This window comes from Dromiciops gliroides, chromosome 2 (assembly GCF_019393635.1).
Source record: "Dromiciops gliroides isolate mDroGli1 chromosome 2, mDroGli1.pri, whole genome shotgun sequence".
In the NCBI taxonomy this organism is placed as follows: domain Eukaryota; kingdom Metazoa; phylum Chordata; class Mammalia; order Microbiotheria; family Microbiotheriidae; genus Dromiciops; species Dromiciops gliroides.
This window is the reverse complement of record NC_057862.1, coordinates 503,306,566-503,328,267: the sequence shown is the minus strand read 5'-3', so window position 1 is coordinate 503,328,267 and position 21,702 is coordinate 503,306,566. Positions and strand designations below refer to the sequence as shown.

Sequence of the window (21,702 nt, the reverse complement as noted above, 5' to 3'; positions counted from 1 at the left end):
CAAGGTTTTATGCTGGTAGAATGAAAGCTACAACAAGTTAATCTAAGCTAGAAAGTGTTAGAGTATGGGGAAATGACAATTTCTGAATGGTTTGAGGTAAATGATTGCTAAGGTCCTTTCCAACATTAACATTCTGGGATTCTAGAATTCTAGACTGAGCAATAGTAGACTATATGTCTCTCATCCAAAGGACGGCCTAGCTGCTTCATCACCAGAAAGCGATGACCATTATTTCATGGATTTTTTTCTGGCCTGGGCAAACTATGAACTTAGATCCTAAAAGGGATCTACTTCAATAAAAATCTACTTCAATAGAAAGGATCTACTTGGATCTTTTGAAGGACTGTAATTTGAGCATTCAAAACAATTAGCAGGTTGACTTTCAACATAAGTATCATTAGACATTTGCACCATGTGATATATTTTTATTGTTTTAGAATTATTATTGTTATAGAACTAAAAAGGACCATCAAGTCAAACCACATTTTACAAATGAGGAAATTAAGACCTAAGCAGATCGAGATCAACAATCCAGGATCCTGATTCCCAACCTGAGACAATGGATAGAAAGCATTTAATAAACCTAAAAGCACTATAGAAATGTGAACTATTATTAATATTATGATTCCTACACCTCACTGCCCCCCATCATGTATACATCATAGAACTAGTTATCTTTTTTCATGTATACAATACAGAACAAGTTATCTTTTTAAAGAATAAATATTTTCATTAACTTTTTTTAAAAAAAGGAATTTCAACTTACAATGTATTCAAGTTTTTTAGTCGCTTAAAAGTTCCAGGCTGGATTTCTCTAATTCTATTAAATCTTAGGTCCCTGTGGAAAAACAAAAACATAATTTTTATTTATACTTTCTTTAAAGGTGGGAGAGACAGTTGGGAGATTTTCAAGCATCACTCTCCTTAATTCAAAGCATTTTTTCACAAGTGATGATAAATTGAAGGTAGATTAACAATTATCCACCTACTGATTAACATATACAAATGTGTGCAAGATTTTTTCTACTAATGTTTCCTCTTTCCTCATGACTTACAAGTAATCTTAGATAAGGAAAGAATATATCACAGCACAAGTTCCAACAGGTCCTTCCAGGGTTGAAAAGCTTTAAGTACATATGTGTTGACCACATAACCATCATCCCAGGATCAGGCTAGTTAAAGTTTGGAAAAAACTGTTTTTGTTTTTTTTCTTCCTCACCAATTCACAAATCCTTAAAGTACTAAACTTTTCATATAAGGAGGAAATATTCATACCAAGGAAATCCTGGATCTCTGAAATCGTTTGGATTGTTTGTTTGTTTGTCTGTTTTTTAATATCCTAAGTCCATTCCTATCACTTTAAAACTCAATAAACCAATAAGTCTGAGGAATGGATTACAGCCAGTTGATGGAGAAGGTAGAAGGGAGTTATACGCTATCCTAAAAAAGAGGCTCAACTCAAAACAGTCAAAGCAGCTGTGTAAATTGTGCAGCCTCTTCAGTTTTTTCTAAGATGTTTTCAGTCCCTGAACTTTAAGCAGACAGACATACCACCATCTGATAAGAAATGTAAACCTTAATCCCTTGGAAACACAAGACAGATTAAGTCAGAAAAACAGATGCCACACAGTATATATGTTTTATCATTATTACTATTATTAGCTGCAAACATGAATTTCAAACCGCTATACCAGGCCTTAAAAAACTATCTGAAATCATTGAGACAAAATATGAAATCCAGGGATATAACCCAATGTATTTAAGAGATTAATGTCTGAAAAACCCTAAACTTGGGAATGGAATCAATATTCCATAAAAATAATCAAAGTTCAGGGGGCGGCTAGGTGGCGCAGTGGATAAAGCACCAGCCCTGGATTCAGGAGTTCCTGAGTTCAAATCCGGCCTCAGACACTTGACAGTTACTAGCTGTGTGACCCTGAGCAAATCACCTAACCCCCATTGCCCTGCAAAAAACAAAAACAAAACAAAAAAAATAAGCAAAGTTCATTACCACTTATTTATAAGCAGTGTTAATAAAAACCAGGAGGAGATGATAGGAAAACAAGACAAATTACATTCAAAATAACTACAAATGTATGTAAAACGTATGTAATGTCAGAGAGGTAACCTACCAGGACACAATCAGAATTTCTATAAATCCAACTATAAAACATCTTTACTTTTTATGGGAAGATTAAAAAAGAAAGGAAAGAAGGAAGGAGGGAGGGAAGAAGGGAAGATTTAAATAGATAAACAGCACTCATGGTTGAGCAAATGCCCATGTAATAAAAAATGAAGATATTACCTAAATTAAAGTGTAGATTTAGTATTATACTGGTAAAACTACCAAAGGGATATTTTATTGAATAAGGAAAAATAACAACAAAATTCACTGTTAATGAATACTCAGTTGTTTTGTTTTGTTGGGGGGGGGGGCTTTTTTTAAGCATCTAACAGGAAGATGATGATATAAATAAGAATACTAGCAAGAGAAGCCTTAAGGGATTCTTTTTTTTTTTTTTTTTTTTTTTGCAGGGCAATGGGGGTTAAGTGACTTGCCCAGGGTCATACACCTAGTAAGTGTCAAGTGTCCCAGGCCAGATTTGAACTCAGGTACTCCCGAATCCAGGGCCGGTGCTTTATCCACTGTGCCACCTAGCCACCCCCAGGGATTCTTGATAAATTGAAGTTACCTGGCCCATATGTGGTTGACTACTGAAAAAACTGGAAGACATGATTACTAAATCACTATTAGTATTATTTACAATATCATGGAGAACAGAAGTACTGTAGGATCGGGAAAGGGGAAAAGTTTTACTTATTTTCAAAAAGAAATAGAAAAGAATAGTCTGTAAATTATAGGGCAATGGCTTCATTTTGATTCATAGAAAAATTCTAAGAATAATTAAGAAGATGGTTAGTGAACATCTAATAAACTGAGTGGTAATCACAAAGAATGAGCATGGATTCAGAAAGAACAAGTCATGCCAAGTGTAAAAATATTTAAACTTACTGGGCCTAATCTTTGGACTTTTGACTGGCTGGCTATCTGACTGCTATTAATTTCCTAAGCCAATCTATTAGGGCCATTTAAAATTTTCCACACTGCTCCTCCCAAAATTGATAATCGGGGGCAGATAGGTGGCGCAGTGGATAAAGTATTGGCCCTGTATTCAGGAGGACCTGAGCTCAAATCCAGCCTCAGACACTTGACACTTACTAGCTGTGTGATCCTGGGCAAGTCACTTAACCCTCATTGCCCCGCCCAAAAAAAAATTGATAAGGAAACGCCTCTTAATTAAATAATCAAAGCAGGGTTTATTTATATGAAACAAACTTAGAATTAAATATAAAGAGAAATATAAGACCTGACTGATTTTAATATATTATGGGTCACTGCCGCCTCTTGCCTGAGGGTATGCTGGCCACTGCTGCTGCTGCTGCTGCTGCTGCTGCTGCTGCTGCTGCTGCTACTTGGGCCAGTTTGCCTTCAGTCCTCTCCAACTTCTACTCTTTTTCTCCTTCACTCCAGCTCCCCTGCGCTTTCACTACTCTGCTTCTTTCTTCTAACTCCAAGCCCCCTTCACTTTGTCAAACCCCCACTTTCTTCTCTATTTGCTCTGTCAGTCCCCCTTTTTTCCTTCTCTCCTCTCCACCATAGCTACCCCCCTTCTAGCATCTCTAGCATCTCTGTAGCAACTGACCTTCTTCTAGCGTTCCCCCTTTCCATCTAACTTCCCTCTCTGCACCATAGCGACAAACCCTAAAAAGCCCCTAACTCCGTACTCTTGTGACACGCCCCCCCCCCAGCATCTCTTTTTATTAACCTTCTGTATTAGGTGAAACTTGGGCTGGCCCCCCCAGGGCTGGCTGAGCCCCATGCTGCCCGCGCTGAGAGCTGGGGGCTGGGTGAAGCAAACCTTGGTGTCTCTCCAGTTTTTTGTGTGGGCAGTTCAGCCTGACTCAGAGCCCCCCTTCCCCCGCCTTCACAACTGAAACGGAGGGGCAACTCTGCTCAGGGAGCCCGAGGCTAATTTTAGCGCTTACAGTCCCCCCCCCCTTTGCTTCAACAAGAAACACAATGTGTTTCCTCGATTGAGCAGCAAAACAACAAAATTCCATAACCTATGCTAACAATATGCTGATAACAACATAGGAAAAGAAAATTTTGTCCAGAGGGGCAATCCCTCATGGACTCATGCTTTGACAATGTCCACAGAGAGAAGGCCTCTGCAGAAAATGCACATTAAACTAGTGAACCTTATTTATTTCCTTTTAAGTTATTAAATGGTCAGTGAGAGGAATGTTGTGAATGTAGTTGAGATCCATTTTAACAAAGCATTGATAAAGAACCTTCTACTATTGGTGAGGGAAGAGGGAAAGACATGTACTAGATGATAGTAAAATGAGATGGATTTGGAACTGGTTGATTAACTAGGCTCAAAAAGTAGTCAGTAATAGTCCTAGGTCAACTTGGCAGTCCCCCAGTAGAATGGAATCCTAGTAAGATTTGTACTTATCCTATGCTGTATAACATTATTCTCATTGCCTTGCTTGACACATTGTTCAAATTTGCAGATGTCATAAATCTGAGAGGGAGGGCTTACATGATGGGCTGAATTGTGTAAAATGAAATTCAATAAGAATCAATGAGCCAATGATAATTTCTTATGTATTTAAAAATATTGTGCTTACTTACTTAAAGATATTGTTCAAGAGTATGGGGATACACCCTTTGACCCAGCAATACCACTTTTGGGTCTTTTTCCCAAAGAAATCATGGAAAGGGGAAAGGGACCCACATGTACAAAAATATTTATAGCTGCTCTTTACATGGTGGCAAGGAATTGGAAGTTGAGGGGGTGCCCATCAACTGGGGAATGGCTGGACAAGTTGTGGTATATGAATACAATGGAATACTATTGTGCTGTAAGAAATGATGAACAGGAGGAGTTCAGAGAAACCTGGAAGGTCTTGCGTGAGCTGATGATAAGTGAGATGAGCACAACCAGAAGAACATTGTACACAGTATCATCAGCATTGAGTGTTGATCTACTGTGATGGACTATATTCTTCTCACCAATGCAATGGCACAGAAGAGTTCCAGGGAACTTGTGATGGAAGAGGATCTCCAAATCCAAGAAAAAAAAAAAAAGAACTGTGGAGTATAGATGCTGAATGAACCATACTATTTCTTTTGTTTTTGATGCTGTTGTTTTTTTCTATTTTGAGGGTTTTCATCATTCCTCTGATTTTTTTTTATATAACATGACTAATGCAGAAATATGTTTAATGTTATTATGTGTATACATATACATATATATATATATATATATATATATATATATAATCTATATCAGATTACCTGCTGTCTAGGGGAGAGGGGAGGGAGGGGAGGGAGGGAGAAAAATCTGAAATTGTAAAGCTTGTATAAACAAAAGTTGAGAACTATCTTTACATGTAACGGAAAAAAAATACTTTATTAATTTTTTTAAAAAAAGAGTATGGGGATACAAAGACAAAAGTTGAACAGTTCCTGCCCTTGATAAAGACATTCTATTGGAAAAGATAATATGTATACATATAAGTAAAAATCTTACACTTAGGTTCAAAAATTCTACTTCACATGTATAAGATTGGGGAGTGGGAAGGGGAAATTGCGCAGTTAAGACAGCAGTTTTTCTAAAAAGATGTCCTTTTTATTGGTTTGTAAGCTCAATGGGTCAATAGTGTCAAAAATGATAGTCAAAAGATTACAATCTTGAATTAAAAGGGGGGGGGGCAGCTAGGTGGTGCAGTGGATAGAGCACCGGCCCAGGAGTCAGGAGTACCTGAGTTCAGGTCGGGCCTCAGACACTTAACACTTACTAGCTGTGTGACTCTGGGCAAGTCACTTAACCCCAATTGCCTCACTAAAAAAAAAAAAAGAAAAAGAGGTACAGGAATGAGCAAATAACAATACCATTTGACTAAGCCCTCTTTAGAGCACATCTGGAATAGTTCATTCAGTTTCCATTCTAGTAAAGATAAGAATAAGCTAGGAGGATGCAAAGACAATCAGAAGGGAAGGACACAGAAACCATTCCAAGGGAATATCAGTAAAGGAATGGTGGGTGTTTAGCCTGGAGTAAGATAGAGAGGAAGCATCATACAATGGAAAAAATAACAAATTTTTGGAGTCAGACACCTGGGGGTCAAAATCCCACCTCAACTTTTCACACTAAAGAAGTAACCTTGGGCAAGTCATTTGACTTTTGGGGGCCACAGTTCCTCAACTGTAAAATAAGGGGTGAGGTGGGGAGAGGGTTTCTAAAGTTCTTTCCAGATACAAATCTATTTTGTAGATAACACAATAGCTGTATTTTAGGGGCTGCCAAATAGAAGCTGAATCAGACTTGTTCTGTTTTGTCCCCTCAGACAGAACAAGAAGCAACAATAGGTAGAAGTGGTAGAGACAAGGTTAGGCTTGATTTGAGAATAAAAATCCAAAATTAGAGTTATTTCAAAGTACGATGAACTGTCCTGGGATGGGAATGGATAACCCCTCAGAAGTTCTTCACCCAAAGTTTAGATGACAATAGGGTGGGGGAGGTTCTTTTTCAGTTATAGGTTGGGCAATATTGCCACTGGGGTTTCTGCCAGCTGTGAAATTCTGAGCTTCATTGTTTTTGTGATAGCATCAAAGGAGAGGGACCTTTAACATGCCTTCAAGCTTTAAAATTCTTTGACTCTGGAATCTCCACTCTTGAAAATCTCATCTTTCAGACTGAGAAGTTGGTCTGATTTAATCACATATAATTACAGGAAGCATTATACGTTCAAAAATATAACAAACAACTCCATGTACCATTATTAATTCACAATACAACAAAAACAATGGGAGTCCTGCTATTGCTGAGGCATATGAAAATAACATTGTAAGCCAAAAGTTAACCTTGTAACTTTTTCAATAATATTTGGCAGGCTTAAAAACTAAGTCACATTTTATAATATGTGTTATTACTTTTTTAATGAATGCATTTTAAGAACTAAAGAAAACACTCAAAATAACCTACCAAGTTGCTTTTTAGGAATTATATTACTATTTTTAGCTCATGGGAAAAGCAATATAACTGCTCACAATACTAAATTTACTTTCAGTTGCTACTTTGAGACCTTTTAAAGCCATGCTAATAAACTGATAAGCTAATACTTTATACTTAATAAGCATACAGTTTATTCAATGTTCACTTTAATAAGTTAAGAAGAGTATTTTTTCCATTGCATAGAATCAGTAACATCAAATTACAAAAAGCATTAAATTGATCAGTTGCCTAAAAGAATATTTTTAACTTTCATTTAAAAAATGCAATCTTCCCAATTACAAGAAGAAGAAAAGGCTGTATCTTTAGTATTTAAAACAGCTTTATAATATCAAAGTATATTACCTTGTGCACTATGTGGAACTGCAATTAGGAAATGAGAAATTTATCAGCTTGTGACTTGCAATTTCCATTAAAAAAATGTCACGAGACCTGGGTTTCTAGTCCCAACTTTGCTACTAATTGAAGAAGCAGCATGATACAATGGAAATAACGTATATTCAGAGTCAAAGGGCCATGGACTGAATCTTGGCCCAGCTATTTATAACCTATGTGACCTCGAACAAGCTATTTAACCTCTCTTGGTCTCAGTTTTCTCATATGTAAAAAACAATGGTTGCACTATAGGTCCTTTGAAATCCCTCTTCTTCCAGATGTATGATCCTGTTATCTAATGTATAGGCTCCAATGAGTTTGAAGCTCTCTTTGAGCTCTAAATCTATAATCTGACCTTGTGATCTCAGACAAGTAACTTTTTTCTGGGTCTCAGGATTTTTATTCGTTACACAGAGAGGTTGGGAATGTTAAGGGCTAAAATTCTAGTTAGTCTGTCTAAAATATCTAATGAGTGGTCACCAATAAATTATAAGCTTTAGCAAGAGTTAGACTTTTAGGCATTTATTAAGGAGAATAAGAATTTGGTAAAGAGAGAGAAAGGCCTACATTCATCTATCTATTAAAGGGAGAGCAGGTTTCTAGCTCCCTTCTCTGCCAGAGTCCAAAGGAAAGAGAGCGAGACCGAGCGCCTGTCTCTTCCTTCCTCCTCCCACTAGCCCGCGTGACGCCAAAGAAAAGACTCCTGGTCTTGCCCTCAAAGACTTTCACTTCATGGGTGGAACTCTTCTACAGTAAGCCTCCAGCAGGTGGCGTCATTCCAATCATTATAGGAAAGATCAGTGGTTCCTAATTTTTTTTATCATAAACTCTATTAGCAATTTGGAGAAGCTTATGAATCCTTAATAATGAGATGAACAAAATAAAATACATGTTATTGTAAAGGAAACTCATTACCTTGAAATACAATTATAGAATTTTTTTAAAGGTCAAGTTCTCAGTTTAAGAATTTTTGAGTTTGATCATGGTATAATAGACTTGGATGTTGAAAGAACTTCATGATAGGCTAATCCTTTTCTTAAGATCCTTCTTTTAAGAACACTTCATTTCTTTCTTTTTTATTTTAATTTATTTTCTTTCTTTTTAATTTTAATTTTAATAATAATTTTATTTTCTTTTTTATTAAAAATTGGTAGTGAAAATCTTGTGGAATGACTAGATGAAAAAAAAGACAGGAATTACAGTCACCAATTGCAACATAAAACCATCTTTTTTTCTTCACAAATGAAACAAATGGATCATGTCAAGTCAGTCACAAAATGAGTACTGTTAAGCTGGGAAAAGCCCTCTAGGCACATTGGGATTTTTAGTCTATCTCTTAAATAGGATTCAGATAACAAGCCTTGACAGGTACTGGGAAAGAGGAAAGTTTTCAGTGGGATGTCTGTCTAGAAAAGACAATAGTTAAGTAGTGTATACATCAACTAGATAAGAAAAGATGTTTCTCTTATGACAACACACTGGTTTATTCAAAGTGATCCTGTGTTTGACATTGTCAAACCTCTGATTTTTTTTAAAGGTAAATTCACTGAGCTGTAATCACGTATAAAGACATTCAAAATAATATTGTCCAATTTTAAAGACAGAACACACCAAACTAGAAATGGGGAAGGGGAAAAGAAAGAAAACTTAAAGAGAGAAGGAATTTTTAAAGTATCAAAAAAAGATATATAGCTAAATTTTATTCAAGAATTGACTGAAAATACAACTAGTACCAAAACAAAGTTGAATTTTTTGTATGTATGTATGAAGAACCAAGTCTGATCAGATGCTAACTGCCACAAGAGAAACAAGAAGTAGAAGGGAAAGAGAGGTGACCTCACAATTACAGGAAAGGTTTCAGGAGAGTGCCACCTTTTAGCCTGATGAACTTCCAGGCCTTAAAGAAAGCATATGTTAAAAGCTATTAGGGATGCAGAAGAAAACAGCCACTTAAAGAGTAAGAGGTCATGACCTGGGGAAACTTTTTGTGGGGTAGGGAGTAGGGAGAAAAAGGGGAAGTATCTATAGTATGACATTTTCTTGAATGTTACAAGTTGAATATAGGCTTGGGCACACCTAGTGACAAATAAACTTGTACCAGATGTACTTTTTTACACGCCAACACTTCTCCCTCCTCCCAAGGCTGCAGAGATCAAAATGCAGAAATTTTCTCATGCTGCCATAGCAGTGTCACAGTGCTCTATATCACAACAGACCTTGGCCAAAGAATGGTGGGACAGAGGTAACAGTACAAGTGTGAATAGCTATGTGGCATTCCACTAAATCAGAGGAACGGTGCCTAGCATCCAGTTAGGGCCAGTTCTGTCCCTATCCCTCATCCCCCAAACTCCGCCAAGTCACTTGGAACAGAGACCTTGGTGAGTGGAACCATAAATTGCCCAGTTGGAGGAGGCTGAGACTCTGATATCAAGGCCTCAGGGAAACCCCCATCAAAGTAGAGGGAGTCAAAAAGTGATCAATAGGGGATAATAAGGAAAAAAGTCTGCAATTACCAAAGATCTCAGGAGGAAGGAAGCTCAAAGACCTTGAACATATAAATAAGCAAATAAACTAACAAGGAAGATGTTAATAGCAGAAAGGAATATAGCCTCCAGACAAGGTAGAAGATTCCAAGCATCCATGAATCAATATTGCAAAACAAAATAAAATATATCAATTTCTGATGAGTCAGAGGATCCCATGGAGTCCCAATAGAGCATAGAATTATAGCAAGAAGTTCTTGAATGGTTTAAGAGATAAATAAGAATTGTAAAAGCAGACTTTATGGCCTATAAAGTAGAAATATTTAGCAGTATAGAAAAATTTTAATTCACAGTTGAAAGTTTCACCGAAAAAGAGAAAAAAAGAAAAACAAAGGAATGAAGAAAAACATAGAAAAGGATAACTGAATTTTTATTAAAGTGAAGGACAATTTGAAAGAAGAAAAGCAAAAAGCAATAACATTAAAAGAAAGCATGATCTCTACATAAGCAAAATATGTTTATCTGGAAGATAAAATGTATAGAGACAATTTAAGGATTAAGGGGCTCCCAGGAGAATACAATAATTCAAAAAAAAAAAGGAGTGTGGTTTGGGTGACTAGAAAGATGGTAATGTCATCAACAGAAATATGGAAGATGGCATGAGAGACACTTTTTGGTCGTGGAGGCGGGGGAGGTTGGTGGTGTGATAAAATAATGGGATTTAGCAGATACTCAAAGGCCCACCTGGAGATTAATCTAAACTGATTGAATTAAGTGAGAGTGATTGACTGCTGATTAGCCTACTTCAAGTTAACTAGATTGTAAACACACCTGGCTAGCCCTTAAGAAGATATTGTTCTCAGAAGCTAAACTGTGAACTTAACTGGAGACCACCTTCAAATCCAGCGAATCAATGGATTTGGATGATGCCTACCAATCAGCTTGAAGCAGTGTGTAAGGACTGCCCATGCTCTGGACCTATAAAAAGCTTCCACACACTCAGTTTGAAGAGAGTTCATGATTGAAGCAGACTTGTGTCGGAGGACTTGAGGAAGAACCCGACCAGGCTGGAACTCTAGGTCAGATAGGCCATTTTTAACCTTCTGAACTCTACGTCAATACTTGGTATGCTTTAATAAATGCTTAATGCCCAAAGACTGGTGCTAAAGCTTCTAATTTAAGGTGACCACACATTTAGATTTTAAACATCACAGTTGTGATGGCAAAATTTTGGCAGAATTTCTTTTTAGTGTCTAAGGAATATTCTTTTTTTTTTTTTAGTGAGGCAATTGGGGTTAAGTGACTTGCCCAGGGTCACACAGCTAGAAAGTGTTAAGTGTCTGAGGCCAGATTTGAACTCAGGTACTCCTGACTCCAGGGCCAGTGCTCTATCCATTGCGCCATCTAGCTGCCCCATGTCCAAGGAATATTAAAAGACAGGCTGGTCATTTGGCAAGATTGAGATATGACAAGTACATAACCAGAGTATTCCATTAGTACTCTTGTAATATGGGGAGAAATCAAATATAGTCCCCTACATGAGATTAGACCTCCAATGGAGAGTTTATGAGATTACATGGATGAATCAACCAAAATGTATCAACACACATGGGTGGCAACTTTCATCTTTGCAGGGAACTCCTAAATCAATAAGATTCTATTTTTGTATTCACATGAATGAACAAAAACTTTTTTTTTTTTTGCGGGGCAATTGGGGTTAAGTGACTTGCCCAGGGTCACAAAGCTAGCAAGTGTTAAGTGTCTGGGGTCGTATTTGAACTCAGGTCCTCCTGAATCCAGTGCCGGTGATTTATCCACTGTGCCACCTAGCTGCCCCGAACAAAAACATTTTTACCATTTCTCAGTTAAATTCCATATTTCTTAAGGTTAACAGGAGATATAGTATGTGTTTAAAAATATCTTTCGTTTCTAATAATGATAACTATCTCTCAGTACCAATACCTCTCAGAGGAAGTGTAGCCTGAAGATTAAAGGACTTGCCTTAAGAGTTAGGGAAGTTTGAGCTTAAATCCTGCCTCTGACTCATTAATAGCTTAACCCTAACATATGCCACAGGAACTCTCCAATATTCCACTGTTTTAGAAGATTGCTTATCTAAGAGTAGAAAGTTACCACACTAGAACTTCTTCCACAATAATGAAATTGTGTATGGACAAAAAAAAAAGATGAGGGGGACCCTTCACAAAAAAATCTCTCTTGTTTCCATTACTCCTACATATTATTTCATTAAAGATATAGATACTTGATTTCTTAGGGAGGGTTGAGGAGGGAGGGAGGAAGAAAATTTAGAACACAAAATTTTAAAAAATCAATGTGAAAAAATTTGCTTTTTTTCCCTTACATGTAACTTGGGGAAAATTCTAAATAAAATTTAAAACAAAAACAAACAAAAAAAGACATAGAATACATTTTCAATCTATGTGAAAAACGAAACAAGAACCCCAAATATTTGAGATTAAAATACTTAAGATCTCAATTTTGCAGCAAATACTTCAGTTTTCTCCTCCAGCCTTAATGACCATTTTTTTCCAGTTAGCATAAGCCTGGAGAATGTAATCTAAACCCAAATAATCACCAACACGAGGGCATTTAATAGATACAACAATCAGTTTTGTCATACACAACATGGGGGAACATGTACAGTCTCTGGCAGTGAAAGCTGGAATGAATGGGTGTTTCTCCTAATGATATCTGCAGAATCTCAGAGCTGAGTAAATCAGGGAGCTCATGTTTGCTTTGGACACTCTCTTTGTTCTTGCATTAGAAAATGCCTGGAGCCATTGTATATATACATGTGCCAAGATTTAGAAATGAAGAGTAATCTCCCATCTTTTGTTTCTGCCATTGTTTTGCTCCAGGAGGGTTAGCACAAAATACTTCTTAATGCATAGTGGTATGCTTTTAGCTGACAAAGCGAGCACATTTTTATCACAGAATCCCAGAGTTAGAAGGAACCTCAGAGGGCATTTAATCCAACCCATATCCAAAAGAAATGTACCCAACACATGGTCATTCATCTTCTGACTCAAATACTAGAAAGGAAAGTTCTCCAACTCCTGAGTGAGCCCATTGAACTAACGGCTAGTTCTGCTTTTTAAAAAGCCTAAATTTGCTCCTTTGACACTTCTATCTATTGCTCCTAGATCTGACTTCTAGGACCAAGAAGAACAAGTCTAATCCCTTTTTCATATGATAACTCTTCAAATATGTGAACATTGCTCTCCAATAGCCCCCAAGTATTTCTCTTCTCCAAGCTAAGTAACCCAGATCCTTCAATCAATCTCCACAGGATATAGACTCAAAGTCTCACCATCATAGTTGACTTGAGTTTAAATCCAGGATTAGACACTTACTATATGTGCAATCTTGGGTAAATCACTTATTCTCAGTTTCCTCATCTGTAAAATGGGGCAATAATAGCAACTACCTCCCAGAGTTGTTGTGAGGATCAAAGAAATGCTATTTGCAAAGTTCTTAGCACAGTACCTGGCAAATAGAAGATACTATACCAATGCTATCATTATCATCATTGTTGGCATCAGGGCCTCAGTTTCCTCATCTGTAAAATGAGGGGGCTGGGGCTTGCCAATCTTCTAAAGTCCTATCCAACTCTAAATCTGTGATCCTTTGACTTCTGATCATTCTGAACCACAAATTGTGACAGGGTTTTGCTCTGGATTAGCTGAGGAATCATTCTAATGTACTCCTCACTGCAGGCTTCCATCCAGAACAGCCTTCTCCCTCATCCCCCTCAAAGTAGCCCAAGAGTAGAATACAGTTAAGCCAATTACTCCAGCAGCAGGAAAGAGCTCAACTCTCCTCTTCCATAAAAATGCTAACCTGTTAATCAAGCAAATTACAGTTACCTCAGATCAAACTTCAAAAGGGGATCAGGAAAGTGTCCGGATTCATAAGCCTCAGAGAGCCCCATTGTATGGAGAGAGCTGGATGTGTATATCAGATTGGACAGGACTACTCCATCAAGCTCCAGATCATTCTAAAGCCTATCTGGGAAAGTCCCATGACTGATGGTCTGGCCTGACCTCTGCCTTTGAAGAAACCTGGCCTAGCACAAAGTAAAACCCAAACCTAAAAAGAAAAAAAAAGGATTAAAAGCTTTCAATAGAATCAGAAAAGTATGACCCATAATTCCATTACCCTTATGATTTATTGGCCTGGTACTCAATGATACCTTCATCAAATATTTTTAGAGCAAAAAGGGACCTTTGTCTCCTAGTTCAATACCCCCCCCATTTTACAGATGATAAAACTGAACCCCAGAGAGGGTGATTTGCCCAAGATCAAAAACTAATTGATAAAAGAGCCAGGATTTGACAGGATAAAATTTCTGATTACAGTGTTTTTTCAAATGCTCTATACTGGCTTCTGAAAGCTGATGAGATGTAGCATCATCGAGCAGAAAGAACCAGAGATTTGCAAAGAGAGGACCTCAATTCAAATCCCCAATGTGCTACTTGCTGAGTTACCTTAAACAAGTTCTTTTCTATCTGAGACTCACTTTCCTCATTTCTAAAATGAGGATGTCACCTAGTTGCCCCTAAATTTTGTAAATTTTAAAAATTAAAACATTAAGTTGACAAATATAAAAAAACATTCACATGTGTAAAAAAAAGAACTGGAAATCTATTTATTGTATGTATTTTTTAAAAATATAGGGGCAGCTAGGTGTCCCAGTGGATAAAGCACCGGCCCTGGATTCAGGAGGACCTGAGTTCGAATATGGCTTCAGACACTTGACACTTACTAGCTGTGTGACCCTGGGCAAGTCACTTAACCCCCATTGCCCTGCAAAAAAAAAACAACAATATATACTAAAGGGGGCAGCTAGATGGCACAGTGGATAAAGCACAGGCCCTGGATTCAGGAGGACCTGAGTTCAAATATGGCTTCAGACACTTGACACTTACTAGCTGTGTGACCCTGGGCAAGTCACTTAACCCTCATTGCCCCACCAAAAAATAAAATATATATATATATATATACTAAATTTGGGGCAGTTAGGTGGCACAGTGGATAGAGCACCAGCCCTGGATTCAGGAGTACCTGAGTTCAAATCTGGCCTCGGATACTTGACACTTACTAGCTGTGTGAAACCTGGGCAAGTCACTTAACCCCCATTGCCCCCCCCCCATATATATACTAAATTCAATACAGTAGTACCAACACTGCCCATATGTGACTCCTTTAGAACTTCCTTCTACTCTTTTCTTATATATATATATATATATATATATATATATATATATATATATGGTTTGAAGGGCAATGAGGGTTAAGTGACTTGCCCAGGGTCACACAGCTAATAAGTGTCAAGTGTCTGAGGCCAGATTTGAACTCAGGTCCTCCTGAATTCAGGGCCGGTGCTTTATTCACTGTGCCACTTACTAGCTGCCCCCCTTTTCTTATACTTTTAAAAAATATTTTCATTGAAACTTTTTTCCCTTCTTCATTGTTTTTAGGCATCACCATCACTCCTTTCCTCTCTACCCTCCCACAGTTCCTTCCCACTGCTTAAAAACTAAATAAAAGCCCTACCTTTTTAAAAAAAAATACAGTCAAGCAAAACAAATTCACACCTCAGTCATGTCTCATTCTGCAACAATAGTTCATCACCTCTTGACAAAAACGTGCTTTATTACCATTTTTCTGGAGTCATGGTTTGTCATTGCCCTCATCAATGTTCTTAATTCTTTCAAAGTTGTTTTCCTTTACAATATTGTGTTCAGTATATTGTTATCCTGGTTCTGTTCAATTCACTCTGAACTAGTTCATACAAGTCTTCCCAGGTTTCTAGTAATTCATCCATTTCATCATTTCTTACAGTGTAATAGTATTCCACATACATTCCGCATACACCATAATTGTTCAAGTTTTCGACATCTATGGCAACCAACTTTCTTTCCAATGAAATCAACTCTCCCATCTTGTTCTAATATATGATTTTTTGTGGGAACAAGGCATATTTAATCTGGAAGAGAGAATATAGGACATGACAGCTGATTCCAGAAATCTAAAGGTTTGCCATAGAAAAGACAGATTAATTTTGCCTAGAATTGGGAGCAAAAACCTGTGCTTGGACCCAAGGTATTTTACATTTTTATCAAGGACATGGATAAATGCAGCTATATCATGCTTATCAAATTTGCAGATGATACACAAAGCTGGAGAGATAGCTAGCACATTGTAGATTGTAGAATATAATTGTAGAATTGTAGATCGTAGAATAGAATAAGATTGTAGAATATAAATCAAAACTTGGGTAGAATCTAGTAAGGTGAAATTTAAGGGATAAATGTAAGTTTTATAGATGGCTTCAAAATATCAATTTCACAAGTATAAGCTAAGGAAAGCTTGATTAGAAATATGCTTATCTGAAATAATAATACTGATGTTTTAGCAGACTAGCTGCTCAATGAATCAATAGTTTAATGTAGCATCTTTAAAAGCTAATATGGGGGCAGCTAGGTGGCGCAGTGGATAGAGCACCGGCCCTGGAGTCAGGAGTACCTGAGTTCAAATCCAGCCTCAGACACTTAACACTTACTAGCTGTGTGATCCTGGCCAAGTCACTTAACCCCAATTGCCTCACACACACACAAAAAAAAGCTAATATGATTTTTCAGTTGCATTGAGGAATTTAGTAACTAAGGCTAAAAAGAGAATATTATATTCAGTTCTTCTCTTCTCTCTCCCCTATTTACTTGGTGATTTCATCAGTTGTCATATATTCAATTATCATCTCTATGCTGACAATTCTCAGATCTACTTAACCAGCTCTAACCTCTCTCCTGACCTCCAGATTCACATTTCTAATTGGCTATTTGATTTCTCAAACTGTATTTCCCATAATCATCACGAAATCATTAACTCTCCCCTCTACCACCCCCCCAAAAAAAACCCTTCCCTGTTACTTCCCTGTTACTGTTGAGTGTGCCAACACCATCCCAGTCACCTAGGTTTACAACCACAGTATCATCCATCAACTCTTTATTCTCTTAACTCCCCTCCCCACATCTAATCTATTTCTAAGACCTGTCAGTTCTACCTTCAAGCATCTCTAATATATACCCCCCTTTCTTTCCTCTGACACTATCACCATCCCAGTGCAGGCCCTCATGTATGGACTATTGCAATGGCCTGCTGATTGTTCTCCCTGCCTCAAGTCTCTCCCCACTTCAGTCCATTTTCCAATCAGCTATCAAAGTGATCTTCCTAAAGTGCAAGTCTGATAATGTCATTCCTTCTTCTCCTTTCAATAAGCTCTATAAGTTAGCTAGCTTTTAAAGTCCTTCATAAGCTGGCCCTTACCTTTGCAGTCTTCTCACACCTTAGTCCCTTCCTCAGACCCTGTCATCAAAGTGACACTGGCCTCTTTGCTGTTCCTCACAAAATATGCCATCTCCTGACTCCATGTACTAGCTATCCCTCCTTCCTGGAAGACTCTTCTGTCTCATCTGACTTTCAGTCAAGTAAAATCCCACTTTCTGCAAGAAGCTTTATCTAGTCCCCCCCAAACCCTTAATGCTAGTGCCTGCCCTCTGTTGATTATTTCCACGTTACCCTGTCTATATATTGTTTGTACACAGTTGTTTGCATGTTGTCTCTCCTATTAGACAGTGAGCTCCTTGACATCAGGGAGTGTTCCTTCCTTTCTATCTTCAGCTCTTAGCCTGGCACATAGTGAGTTCTTAATAAATGCTTATTGACTTTCTGATCATGCTGTATATGGTTCCCTTAATGTAACTAAGGATGCTCTTGTCCTTCATACTAAAAGACAGAGGGCAACATGAGAGCATTTCTGACTATTTCAAAGTCACATGGAAAATTGATCGGATTTGTTCTGCTTGGTCCCAGTGGGTAGAACTAGGAACAAGGAGTTGAACTTACAAAAAGGCATATTTAGTCTTTAAGTAACAACAAGAATTCTCCAACAATTAGAACTATTTAAAAACAGAATAGGCTGCCTTGGAAGATGGTTGACTCTCAGTCTCTAGAAGTCTTCAAATAAAGATTGGATTACTACTTCTTGGATATATTATAGAGGGGATCCTTGAACTAGAGACAGAAATACAGAAGACATTCAATTAGGAGGCAAATACATCATCCTATTAACCTGTTCCCACTCCCATTATGGACAAATGTGGACAAGTATATTCTAGAGAATGGCAAGGTCTACCTTGGAAGTGGGATCTTGGTTGAAGAGGAAAGGTAGCGACAACTACAGGTCATCCAAGGAGACTCCAAAGACACTAAGAACCTGGCCATTATGGTTGGGGGAGCGACGTGCTGAAGGATCACAATGTCACCAGAGTCTCCACAAAGAAGAAGGATGCCATCACCAAGCCACCCTACTCACCTTACAAACTTAGATTTTTCAGAAAGTGCCTCTATGACTGAATAGAACAAGAAACCATGGACAAGCCAGAAATTGCACAGAGGCTACCCAAGGTCAACAAGTACATTTGTGGAAAAGATCATGGAGATCAATGAGTTTTGTAAGGAGGAGGAGTGGAGAGAACCTGAATATAATCTGCAATAAATTGGGTTTTTCATTTTTAAAAATTACATATTCAGGTATAGGTTGAAATAGATGACCTGTAAATTCAAGGCAACTCTGAAAGCCCATGATTCTGTATTCCGCTTTTGTATCCAATGGGTAGAAATGACAAGTGCACAGATATCAGAGTTAAATAAAAGGAAGGACATCTTGATGATTACAGCTGCTCCCAATAGAATGAATGGGTTGCCCAATAAGGTTATAAATTTCCATCACTGAAAGTGTTCGAATAGAAACTAGATGACCACTTGTCAGGGAATTCTGGTAAGATAAGAAATAGGACTAGATAATCTCTTAAATTCCTTCATAATCTCAGATTTTATGACTCTAGAATAGAACAGGAAAATGAGCATTTTCCCAGAAAATTGGAAGATACACCCAAAGAACTGGAGGACATTAAATTCATAAGTTTTCTCAATAATTATGAAAGTGGGGGTGCGGGGAGCCTCACATATTCCTAACTAGAATAGCAAGGAATGGAAACAAAATTCTGGGCAGTAAAATGGAAACACAATCCCTTGCAACAGGGAATTGGAGCAATTGCTTTCTGGGAAGACTTGGGAATTTCTTCCTATTACAAAAACAGGACACAGGTGCAAACAACAGAATATAAACTTTCTAATTAAAACAACATGCAGTGGTTTATGGCTGCATGTTTTCCTCCAGTATTACAAGACTTATAAAGGCAACTCACTGATAGAGTTAACAAGCTCAGTGGTTAAGCCACATTTCCTGCCTTGTGGAAATGAAGCAAACTGAAGACACAAGAATATACAATCCAGGAGATAGAAATCATGAGATCCTGAGAAACAGCAAAAATACTAAAGGATAAGACTAGCCTAAAGCAGTGAACAGCAATTTGTGCTTGGAAGTCAGGAAAACCCCAGTTTAAGTTCTGTTTTCTTTTTTCTTTTTTTTTCCCAGGGCAATGAGGGTTAAGTGACTTGCCCAGCATCACACAGCTAGTAAGTGTCTAGTGTCTGAGGCCAAATTTGAACTCATGTCCTCCTGAATCCAGGGCCAGTGCTTTATCCACTGTGCCACCTAGCTGCCCCTTAAGTTCTGTTTTCAACACCTACCAATGTATAGGAGCTGTGTTACCCTGTTCAAATTATTTTAACCCCCATAAACTTTCATATCCTTATATGCAAAATGGGAAAAATAATAGCATCTAATTCGAAGGGTCTTTATGAAGATATGATAATACATATAAATTTCAATATAAATGTTAGTTATTATCAGTATTATTATTCCTCATGGTAGGAATTAAAGGTTGTTCCTTCCACCAGAATATTTCCTCCAGTAACTTATTACACCACCACTGAGAAGTTTTTCCATTGAACCAAAGGTCATTTTTTAGGCGATCTACAAAGTTCCTCCCCCAAGGCAGTCTAATTTAGTCAAGGAAGCAAAATAGTATTGTAGGGAAAAATAAAGCAAAAATGTGAGATTTGAAGGCAAATGACTTGCTTCAAATCCTAGCTCTCCTAATAATTAAATCAGACAATGTGATATCAAATCATTGTTATTTTAAACATGTGCGAGATCTTGGTCAATCCATGTCCCCTATTTGGGTTTCCGTTTCCTATCCTGTAGCATAAGGGGGCCTCACCTGGATGATTGCTAGCATTCTTCCTATGCTAAATACTAGAATTTTAAGGAGATCAGAAATTATAAAGCAGACCGTTTAACTACATAATTTTTTAAAATTTGTGTGAACAAAATCCAGGAATAAAAAATTAGAAGAGAAATAGTAGGGAGTGGAAATGTTTGCATTAATTATTATAAATAAGAGGCTGATATCTAAAACAGATTTACGGGCAACTAGGTGATGCAGTGGATAGAGCACCGGCCCTGGAGTCAGGAGGACCTGAGTTCAAATCTGGCCTCAGATACTTAACACTTACTAGCTGTGTGACCCTGGGCAAGTCACTTAACCCCAATTGCCTCACTAAAAAAAATTAAAAAAAAAAAAGAGTAAAACAGATTTACATAAATTTATGACACCAGGAACTATTTTCAAATAGATGTGGTCAAAGGAAATAAATAAGATAGTTTTTAAAAGAACTGCAAACCATAAATGATCCCATGAAAATATGCTTCAAATTATGAAGGACAATAAGAGAAAAATGCAACAATTCAAAAATTTTTTTCTTCTCACACCATGCAAATTGACAAAGATGACAAAGAATGGGGCAGCTAGGTGGCGCAGTGGATAGAGTACCGGTCCTAGATTCAGGAGGACCGGAGTTCAAATCTGACCTCAGACACTTAACACTTACAAGCTGTGTGACCCTGGGCAAGTCACTTAACCCCAATTGCCTCATACCCCCCCCAAAAAAAAAGATGACAAAGAATGTGATGTAGGGGTTATGGACAGAAGCTCAGCTACAGCATATTAGGGGGCTGTGAGTGGTCCACCCATTGTGGATTTCAACAGGGGATTATACAAAAAAAAATAATACTATCTTGTCCAAACTCTTTGATGCAGTAACAATGCACTTAATGAGTGAACACCCCCTCCTCTACATGAAAACAACAAATAAACAAACAAATGAAATAATATTCAGTAGCATTCTTTGTGATAGCAAAGAACTAAAAACAAAGTTGGTGGCCATTGACTAGGACATGGCTGAAAAATCTACAGTATATCCCAGGACCACAATTTTAGAGCTGGAAGTCACTTTAGACAGTCAACAATTCTAACTACCCTCTCATTTTACAAATGAAACTATTAAGACAAAGAGGGTAAATGACTTGCCCAGGGTAACACAACTAGTAAATATTTCAGTAGATTTTTTTTCTTTTTGCAGGGAAATGGGGGTTAAGTGACTTGCCCAGGGTCACACAGCTAGTAAGTGTCAAGTGTCTGAGGCTGGATTTGAATTCGGGTCCTTCTGAATGCTGGGCCAGTGCTTTATCCACTGTACCACCTAGTGCCCCCTATTTCAGTAGATTTTAAACCAGGTCTTCCTGACTCCAAGTCAGTACTCTATTCACTATTGTACCATAGTTTTACATAAATTTAACCAAACATTTTTGTGTCATAAGAAGCTAGAAATATGAAGATTTTGAAGAAATGTGGGAATGGTTGTTCAAATCAGTAGTAAAATAAACAAAATTGGGGTAGCTAGGTAGAACATTGGATAAAGCACTGGCCCTG

The 21,702-nt window shown here is 37.6% G+C and overlaps 1 protein-coding gene and 1 pseudogene across 1 annotated transcript in view; one reads left to right on the top strand and one right to left on the bottom strand.

Annotated features, from left to right (window-relative positions):
• The window catches only part of PXDN (peroxidasin), a 150,384-nt gene that overhangs the window by 80,047 nt on the left and 48,635 nt on the right, over positions 1 to 21,702 (bottom strand). Inside the window, exon 2 of the mRNA XM_043985908.1 lies at positions 767 to 838. Within this exon, the coding sequence (XP_043841843.1) occupies positions 767 to 838 (72 nt within the window). The remainder of the gene's footprint in view (positions 1 to 766; positions 839 to 21,702) is intronic.
• On the top strand, positions 9,615 to 18,521 carry LOC122742438 (annotated as a pseudogene).